The sequence below is a fragment of the Gracilinanus agilis genome, chromosome X (assembly GCF_016433145.1).
Source record: "Gracilinanus agilis isolate LMUSP501 chromosome X, AgileGrace, whole genome shotgun sequence".
In the NCBI taxonomy this organism is placed as follows: Eukaryota; Metazoa; Chordata; class Mammalia; order Didelphimorphia; family Didelphidae; genus Gracilinanus; species Gracilinanus agilis.
Window position 1 is genome coordinate 73,065,963 of NC_058136.1, and position 9,841 is coordinate 73,075,803.

Below are 9,841 nucleotides of genomic sequence, written 5' to 3' on the forward strand. Positions count from 1 at the left end.
GGAGGACCTTAGAACTAAAGGAGCTCTCCAGGGATAACCCAGCCTATGGGACAGTGTGGGGGCAGTGGAGAGAGCAGAAATTCAGGTCCAAGTCTCAAGCCTACTCCCAACTAGTTGTATGGTCTTAGACAAATAATTTCCCCTCTCCAGACCTCAGTTTCCTTCTCTATAAAATAAGCTGATTGAACTGAAATATCCCTCAAGGCCCACTAAGCTCTAATATACTTTGGTCTAGGTTCTAAAGTCCTCAGATTCCACATTGCTCCATCCTGGAATAAGCTGGACGAGGGTCAGAGTTCACTCACTATATGGTCATTCTGATTCTCCATATAAGCTGGGGAGAAAAAAATTCTTGTGGGAGGGATGTGCGTGTTTATATTTATGTGTGGCCATCTTGAGAGATATATATGATCAGACATATTTAATAACTGTGAACATGTGCTTCAGGGAGTATGCATGGTATGGATAACTATGTGTAGGCATGTGTGTGTTTACATGTATGTGCGAGTAATAATAAATAACTCCCACTTATGTAACAAAGTACTGTCCTCAACCACAAATCCCTGTGAGGTAGGGAGTAGAAATATCTTTACTCTCATTTTATAGAAGAGTAAACTGAGGCTCAGAAAGGGCAATGGAATCATTGGGTTTAGAGCTGAAAATGACTTTAGAAATCATCTAGACCAGTGATCTCCAGACATTTCCGATCTCATACAACCCAAGTATAAAAATGTTGAGCATTTCTCTCCATATATATTCTTATTAACAAATTATATACAAGAAAGTAATGACTAAGACTTATATAGTGCCTTCAGGTTTGCATGTACTCTTTACATGTAATCACTCATTTGATCTTCACAATAACCTTGTTTATATATATATATATATATGGATACTAAAATTATTTCCATTTTACAAATGAGGAAACTGAGGCTGAGAGAGTGATTTTCCCAGGACAACACAGATATCAAGTATCTGAGGCAGAATTTAACCTCAAGTCTTCCTGATTCTTGTTCCTGATATCTATCCATTATGCCATGTACTAATACTAATAATTATTTCCTAATGATATTTACATTATAGAGAATAATATAGTTTACTAATGATTATTTACATTATAAAACTCACAAAATAGATATTTTAAAAGGATGAGCTGAACATGAGATACCACTTAATCTTAGAGACAATAGGGAGCCACTGGCACTTGTTGAGTATGCGTGATCCAGTAAGATTTGAGCTTTTGGAAAATGGCTTAGGCAGCTGTGTGGTGCACGGATTGGAGAAGGAAGAGACTTGAAGCAGGGAGTGCCTCAGTTAAAAAGTGATTGCAGTGGTCCAGGTGAGAGGTGATGAGAGCCTGAACTGAGCAAGTGGTCCTCTTGTTTCATATTATGAGGATTATAAGGAGATGGATGAGGAAGAAGCTGCTGGGGAGGTAGAAAGGAAGAGAGACAGCAACTGACTGGTTAAGTAGGAGGAGGGAGGGAGGAAAAAGCAAAGATACCTCTGAGATTGGGAGTCTGGGGGACGTGAGGGTGGTAGCATTCTCAATGGTAATAGGGAAGTTTGGAAGAGGGATGCTTTTGCTAAGCAGATTGCAAACCAGCTATGTGTGCTCTTCCTGGGAGACTCGCTGTCCCATCTAAAATGAAAAAAGGGGGTGTGGCAGGGTGCTTCCTCTCCAGGCACTACCCTTGAGAGCACAACCTACCCTTCTAGGGGCACCAGCTCTGTTAAAGGGGATCTGGAGAGCTAGGTATGCTGGAGGTGGAGACGAAGAGAGCCATGGTTGGGGGGGAGAGGGAAGGCATTTTCTCAGTGGCACCTGTGTAGCTGTTGCTGTGGGTGACCAGGGAATGGTTAGGTTATAACTGCCTTGCCAGGCAGAAGGAGGGTGGGGGGAACGCAGGAACTTGCACAACAGAAGGAGGGGTAGAGTGGGGGATTGTTGGAAGATAAGGGTAGGTGCGTTTAGGTTGGAGACAAGCCTCATGATTGGCTATTGCAGGCAGGGTGGGCTACGACCCCTATTTCCACCGTCTGATTGGTTGATCATTCCTCTACACACACACACACACACACACACACACACACACACACACACACACACACACACACACTCCTCTCATCTTACAGAGAAGGCGCTGAAGACCAGAGAACTGGAATGGCTTGCTCAGGGTCCCACACCTAGCAGGTGTCAGAGCCAGCCTTTTGATTACTCATACAGAGCCCTCTTCCCCCTCCCCACCATCGTATATGCAATGGAAGTTTCCAGAGCCCTTGCTCTAGGCAGATAGCAAAAAGCCAACTATGCTCAAGTATAATTCACATAATAGTAAATCTTGTGCCTATTGGTGAACTGGCTGTTAACCTTTTGAATTCTAATGAGTAATGGTGAGATAGGTGTGGATGGGGGGGGGGGGGTGACAGGCATAGCCCAGAGAGACACTGAGTTGGCAGCAAGTTGGAGCTCTAGAATGGCTCTCTCCTCCTTCAGTAATCACACTGGCTGGAACAGAAGTAGGTGGGTTTGGGCTGGGATCTGGTAGGAAAGGCCCCTCACCAACCTTCCCCTGTAAGGCTCTTCATCCTCCCTTGGCAGTCACAGAAATTCAGTGGAAGGGATCTCAGAGGGGAGCTAGTGAAATCCCTACCTGAGCAAGAATTTCCCTTGCAACTGCATCCAACAAGTGAATGGCTTGGAAATAAAGAAATAAGAATAAATAAAAAGAGCTTTGGGCATGAAGTCAGAAACATGGATTCAAGACCCAGCTCTGCCCCAAATTCATAATGTAACTCAATTTTCCTCTTTGGTCCTCAGTTTCCTCCCCTGTAAAATGGGGGAGGAAGGTGGACTAGATGATGTCTCTTTCAGCTCTGACTATTCCTTTTTTCAGTCACCTAACCTTTACTTGAATAACTCCAGTGAAAAGCAATTCTCTGCTGAAAAGCAGCCCATTTCTCTTCATATACAGTTCAATTGTCTTGGCAGATCATATTGGTATAAGTCGTGGTGGACCTACGACTAACTCTGGGCTTAAATGAACCCAGTCCAATGTTGTGGGCAGCCCTAAAAAATATCCTCTCTTCATTTGGGAAATCTTGGAATGTTGCTCAGGTGGAACTTGCTTCTAGAGCTTCCCAGAAATGGGTATCAGTGTATAAGGAGAGAAAGGGCAGCTTTTATTCCACTCCATGGAAAATGCAGAAACCCCCTAAATCAGCTTCCCACCCTGACACTGAGCCTACACCACCAACCATTGCTCTTAGCTCTGCCAAGCAGAGAGGAAGCCTGATCCCTCCATGTGGCCATGGGTCAACTGTTTGCAGCATCTTCCCTGACCCGGGTCTCCTGGTTATAAGGGTCTACCTTGGTGGACCTGAACTACCTCCTCGGAAAATCAAAGACTGAGAGCTGCGGGGGACTTTAGAGGCCAACCGCCTCGTCTGAAAGAGGAGGAGGAGGAGGAGGAGGAGGAGGAAGAAGAGGCGCAGAAAAGTAAGGCGATTTGCCCAAGGTAGCAGAGAGGGATTTGGACCCAGGTCTACAGACCTCAGGTCCACAGCTCTCTCCCTAATCCATGCCGCCTCAGGAGGAAAGGAGCAGAGGCGAGATTCAAAGCCAGGTTGCCTGACTTCAAAGCCAGTTCTCTCTTTCCTTTCCATTCCCTTCTTCCTCCCGCCCCCTCGCCCCCCGAACAGAATCAAGAGTCCCTGGAGCTGGCGGGGAGGGATGAGGAAGTGCAGCGGGTGAGGGAGTGGAGGGGGGAGCTGCTCAGCTTCTTTGTGAGGGGCTGTAGAGGGGAGGGGGGAATGCGTGAGCGCCTCCTTGCTATTCTGCTCCCACCTCCTCTGCTTCGCAGGCTTTAGAGCCCATCATGAATATAAGAGAACATTTTGACGTCAGCAGTGAGCTTTATCAGCAGACCCAATAGGGTAAGAATATTAAGTGCGAGTCAATACCACAGCTTTATTAGCAGCCTCCAGCACGGAGTAAGGCTTCAGATCCCCAGACTGGTCAGAGGAAGAGGAAGGAGAAGGAGCAGCGGCAGCAGCGATCTTCAAAGACTCGGCTGAGCCTTGATCTGCTTGGACCGGACCGGTTGGTCAAGCCGGCCCAAGTAAGAGATGAGGGATGCATGGCTCCATGGGCGCGGGTCGGGATGGGCTGGGGTAATGGGTGGCAGGGGATGGAAAATCCGGGGCAATGGAGTGGAGGAAGAGGGGCGTGGGAGGCAACGGGGAGCCTCTGTCCATGGTCCCGATCGGGGCTGGGAGGAGGCTGGGGCTGGGGTTGGGGCGAACAGTGGAGGGAGGGCACATCCTTTTTTTCCCCAAGAAACAGGTATGGGTATCCCGAGAGCACTTGCCTCCTCCGCGAGCCCCGGGGCACGTTGGCCGCAGGTTGCCATCGAGCCCTGGGCAGAGCGCTGGGGGCAAGTTAGGCTGAGCTCTCAAAGCCCGCCTGGGAGGAGAAGGGAGCCCCAGCTCGCCTCGACGCAGAGCGCAGCGCCCAGGCTGGGTGTCTTTGCAGCGGCTGCAGCGGTGTCCAGGGAAATGTTGCACCAAACACATACACGGGCGCGCGCGCGACACACACACACGCACACACAGAAAGAGACCCACATACACACATGCACCATCTCCATCACCAAAACCCCTAATACAAAGTGATTCACTGAGCCCAGACTTCTCCCTCAGCCAAGTACCAGGTTCCAAATCTAGGGACAGGGTCGTCCACACCCACGCCCACACGTAGAGGGACTTAGAAAAACTGTCAGACACCCTGAGGTGCTGAAGAGGAGAGAGAGACAGGAGAGGGGTGGACAGACAGAAAGATGCTCTGACACCTTAGACGCAGGGGAAGAATGCACAGAGACCCCAGCAAAGGCACCTGGGACATAGGGAGGCGAACAGATAGAAAGACAGCCCGGGGCTTATTGAGGACGGCAAATTCTATATTGGGAGGCGTAGAGACCCTGGCAGACATTGGCTCTGGGAAATATCGACCATCAGGCAAACCCAGACGTGGTAACCCTGGGACACAGACAGTCACGAGCCCAGGTTCTCTGACTCACATTGTCCCCTTCCCCAAATTCCCAGAGGCCGGGGCTGCACTCCTTTCCCGCTCTCCTTGCCCCTCCCCTCAGCCCCAGCCCCTGATTTTTCTCCTCTCTGCCTTTCTCTCCGCAGAAATGGTCCCCCCACCGACGCAGTCGCCTCTGGAGGCGCCTCTCCAGATGTTGCTGCAAGCCTCGGCCACCCCTGGCTCCAGCCCTGACCCAGGCACCAGCCCTAACGCTGCCACGGACGCCTCCTCTCCCCCGCCACCAGATGGCAGTCCCTGGCCCCCCAACGGCTCCTGGCCGGTGGGCAGAGGCCGGGGTCTGGGAGGTGGGGAGGGGGTGAGCCCGTGGGACATCGCCCTGTGCGCAGCAGGCACAGTCATGGCCTTCGAGAACGCCCTGGTGTTGGCCGTGCTGTGCTGCACCCCCAGCCTTCGGGCTCCCACTTTTATGCTTATAGGTAGCCTCGCCCTGGCCGACCTCCTGGCTGGCGTGGGCCTGGTGGCCAACTTCGTTGCCAGATGCGTGATGGATCCTGTGAGCGACGCCGTAGCCCTGTGTTTGGCCGGCTTACTACTGTCTGCCTTTTCGGCTTCGGCTTGTAGTCTGCTGGCCATCACGGTTGATCGGTACCTGTCCCTGTACAGCGCTCTCACCTACCAGGCCGAACGCACTCTGCCCTTCACCTGTGGTCTCCTGGCGGCTCTCTGGCTCACCTGTCTCGGCATTGGCGCTCTCCCTGCTATGGGCTGGCACTGCCTGGACGCCCCTGCCACCTGCAGCGTCCTGAGCCCCCTGACCAAGGATCAGGCGGCCGGGCTGTCTGTGTCCTATCTCTTTCTCTTTTCCTTCATCCTGCATCTCTACCTGCAGATTTGCCGGGTGGCCTTCCGCCACGCGCAGCAGATAGCGGTCCAGCGCCACATTGTCAACAATGCTGGCTCTCCCCTGCCGTCTGCCTTCTGCCTGGTGTCCGGCACTCGCAAGGGCGTGTCCACTCTCTCCTTGGTCCTGGCCACCTTCGCCTTCTGCTGGGTGCCTCTGGCTGTCTACGCCATGGTGGCTGACCCTACCTATCCGCAGGTCTACACCTATTACCTGGCGCTGCCAGCTGCCTGCCACTCGGCCATTAATCCGGTGGTGTACGGCTTTCGCAACCCAGAGATCCGAAGGTCTCTGAACGTTGCCTACACCACCTACTTGCGCTCCCTCTTCTCCCGACCTCGGGCTGCCACCAGCAACGTCTGAGTGGCGAGGGAGCCGGGCGAAGGTCCGGGAGGAGAGGTTGAGGAGTGTCGAGGGGGCTGAAAATGGAGTGGGCTGGGCGAGCCCAGGGCTTCTCGGCTGAGAAGTCCTGGACCAGAGGAGGGAGGGGCAGGGAGCCCTGAAGGGGGGAGGGTGGTCTGGGTGAGCAGAGAGCAAAGTGAGAGACCCCGTCGGGGGTAGAGCTGCCCCCTAGTGAAAGAATCAGCCTCTGGCCTTTCGCCCCCTGACCTTGCCGCCTCCCTCCCGGGGTGCAAGGCTTTCCCCCCCCCAACCCAGCTCCATGCTCTTCCCGCTCCAACTCCGGGGCGGGTTTCACGCTGGCTGCTCTGTGCGCATTTGTGCGTGTTTGTACGTGTTTGTGCCCATGTGCTGGTGGAAGCAGGAGCACTATCCCAAAATTCTTCAACTCGAGGCGGGGGGGTTTGGGGAGGTCCCCACAACCTTCCAAGGGACCCTAGGCTGGGAAGACGGAAAGAACAGGATCTCCTGGGAGAAGATGAGGATTGAGGTCCTCGACTGGAAACGGGGGAGGCTTCTCCCTCGGTAGCCCCCCGCTCTCTCCCTTTCCCCCAGATCCTATTCCCTCCCTCCCTTCCCCGGTCCAAAACGGGCATGTTGCCCCCTAAGCACCTCTGGAGCGCTGAGTTTCAGCACCAGCAAGCATAGAGAGCTCCCGGCTGGGAGAAGTCTTGAGTTCTACAAAGCAAGTCTCCTGGGGAGGCCGCAGGCTTGCTCCCTCCCTCTCAGGAAGGGTCATGGAGTTGCAAGAGGACTCAGAAGGAAAAAAACAACGACCTCTGCATCGTTGTCACTGGTTTTAGATGGCCATTCCAGAGGTGGCTGACTACCCCACTCCCAGTCTCTGTAGTGTTTGCAATGCGCATTGGAAGACCCTCTCCTTCCTGGCCAAGGGAATGGAGTGCCTCTTAGAAGCACACCCCCACCCCCAGGTTCAGAGTTGCTTTCAAAGAGCAACTAGCTAGGGGAAACCCCTCAGCCCCCACTGCCCTTGTCCCTGCCAGCATTAAAACCCAATTGGGGGGGTGGGAATTTGGGCTTTTACAGACAGTAGTTGTGGGAGCCAGGAAGAGATGAAAGAGGGTACAAGAATGGATGTTCTGAACTCAGTAAGCCCTTCCCCTGCTGAATCCACCTGTGTATCTAGCAATGTGTTTCTAGTAAATTCTTTAAAAGATTTGGATTGCTTGCTCTCCCATCTTGTGCCAGGTTGTGGTGCAAAATAAAGTCTTTTATCTGCAAATCAATTTGGTGTGTCTGTGTGAATTTTTTCCTCAAGGCAGGGGTGGGCTGGGGGGGGGGGGATGAGGGTCCTTCATTTCCACTAGAGACTTGGGAGTGAGAGGGGAGAGGGGACGCCTTGCCAGACTGGGGATTAAAAAATAAAATGAGCCATGAATGATCGAACAAGGGATGATGACCAGGAAGCCTATGAATCCCTTCTCTCTTCTGGAAGAAAAAACAATGAAGCTGCCCTTTCTAAACTACAATCATTGCCCCCTCCCCAATAAAAGTTCCTGGCAGGCTAGACTTGAGTGAGAGCCCAAGCCTTGAGTCTGAAGGTGCCTTTCCCCCCATCACAAGAAGTGCCATGATAGCTGCTATGATCTTTGGTTTCTTTGTGGTGGGGTCCAAGTTCTTGGGTTTGAGTCCACGCCTAGAGTAGGATCTGGGGTGTCTGTCCCAAGCTGAAAAGGCTTGGCCATGACCAATTGCCCACCAGCTACCTTCTAAGAAGCAGCCAGAGTTGGGCTGAGACAACTCGTGGGTCACTGGGTGGGGTCCTGCAATGCAGTCTAATAAAAAAAGCCATCCGGGGAAGTTTTCTGTGGTGGGCACATAAGTGGGACATGACTACTTCACAGATCCCTCCCCTAAAGGTACATCAGCCTAGGCTCGAGCTGGGGGGGTGGAGGGGGGAGAGGTGTCAATATGAAGGTAGAGGCTCCCTTTCATCAACTAGGGTTGACCTACCCACTCCCCCATGACATTTTCCCTTTCTTTCTTGGAGGCTCTGGCCTTCCAGATGGCCACAAGGAGGGTGGGGTGAAGCCCCACTAACTCTCCATTCCCCTCCAAACATGTAACATAAGGAAACTGGATTTTATGAACTATAAGGTGCACTGTCCCTGGACTGGTGCTGAAAGGGAGCTAAGAGAAGAGAAATGAGGGGCTGTTGGTTCAGAAAGAAAGTCCATAGTTTACCCTTAATACTGACTCACAGGAATAAGGAATGGCATGGGAAGACAGGTGGAGTAGAAAGAGCCCTGCATTGGGAGCCAGGAAACCTGGCTTCTAAGTCTCTACCCGGTCACCAACTCTTCTTGGATTACATTTCCCTTCCCTAGACCGTTCTTCCCTCAGATGACAGTCACTCCATCAAATAGAATTTAACAAGCATTTACCATGTGCCAGGAACTGGGCTGAGCTCTGGGAATACGAAGAAAGGACATCTCGCATTCTAACTGGGGACACGACATGCAAATAACTAAATATCTAATATATATGTGCATACAATATACATATGTGTGTATAAGATAGATGCAAGTAATATGAAGGGAAGGACATTAGCATTTCAGGGACTGAGGATAGTCTTTCCATAGAAGATGAGGTTTGAGCTGAGTCTTGGAAATCACTAGGGAAACCAAAAGGGGGCTAAGCATTACAGGCATGAGGGTGGGGGGAGGGCAGTGAAAATACATAGTGGTAAGAGATAGAATGTTATGTTGGAGGAAAAGCAAGACAGTCAGAGCAGCTGGATGGTAGATTGCATGGAGGACAGTCAAGCATAAGAAAACTGGAAAGATAGGAAGGGGCTTCAAATGCCAGAGAAGAGATTATATTTGACCCTAAAGGCAAGAGTGAGCCACTGGTGTTCCCCAGGTTTTGGAAGGTGTGTGTGTGTGTGTGTGTGTGTGTGTGTGTGTGTGTGTGTGTGTGTGGAGGGGGGAGGGAAGGATGTATGACATGGACAAACGAACCTTAGAGATATATCACTTTGGCATCTGAGGATGGACTTGGGAGTATCAGAAAACTTATGGAGAGGAGACTAGTTTAAAGGCTATTAAATAGTACAAGGAAGAGGTTATAAAGGTCTGGACTAGGGTTGTGGCTGTATGAGTGGATAGGAGACAGATGTGAGACAGATGTTGTAGAACTGGAAGTGGCAAGATTTGGCAACTGTTTGGATATCTGGGTAAGAGAAAATGAAAATTCAAAGATGATATCGAGACTGTAAATCTGGGTGACTGGAAGGACTGTTGTGCCTTCAGCACTGACAGATGGAAAGGAGGAAAGAAGTTTCAGGGAGGAAAAGAGAATGGATGTGGTTTTGGACCCGTTGAATTTGAGATGTCTACAGAAAAGCAGTTCTAGATAGATAGCTAACGGGCAATCAGAGACATGTGGCTGAAGCTCAACTAACAGATGGGCATTAGATCTAAAGAGATGATCATTGAATTCATGGTAGCTGATGAGATTGGCAACTAAGG

At 51.2% G+C, this 9,841-nt stretch overlaps 1 protein-coding gene across 1 annotated transcript; it reads left to right on the forward strand.

Annotated features, from left to right (window-relative positions):
- Window positions 1-5,195: 5,195 nt before the first annotated feature.
- LOC123253605 (G-protein coupled receptor 12-like) lies at window positions 5,196-6,314 on the forward strand. Its single transcript, XM_044682779.1, has one exon. It carries the CDS (start codon window positions 5,196-5,198, stop codon window positions 6,312-6,314), a length of 1,119 nt encoding a protein of 372 aa, XP_044538714.1.
- Window positions 6,315-9,841: the final 3,527 nt, after the last annotated feature.

What these genes read in the sequence shown, in the direction of transcription:
- LOC123253605 (XM_044682779.1), top strand. Translation starts at nt 5,196, where the DNA reads ATGGTCCCCCCACCGACGCAGTCGCCTCTGGAGGCGCCTCTCCAGATG.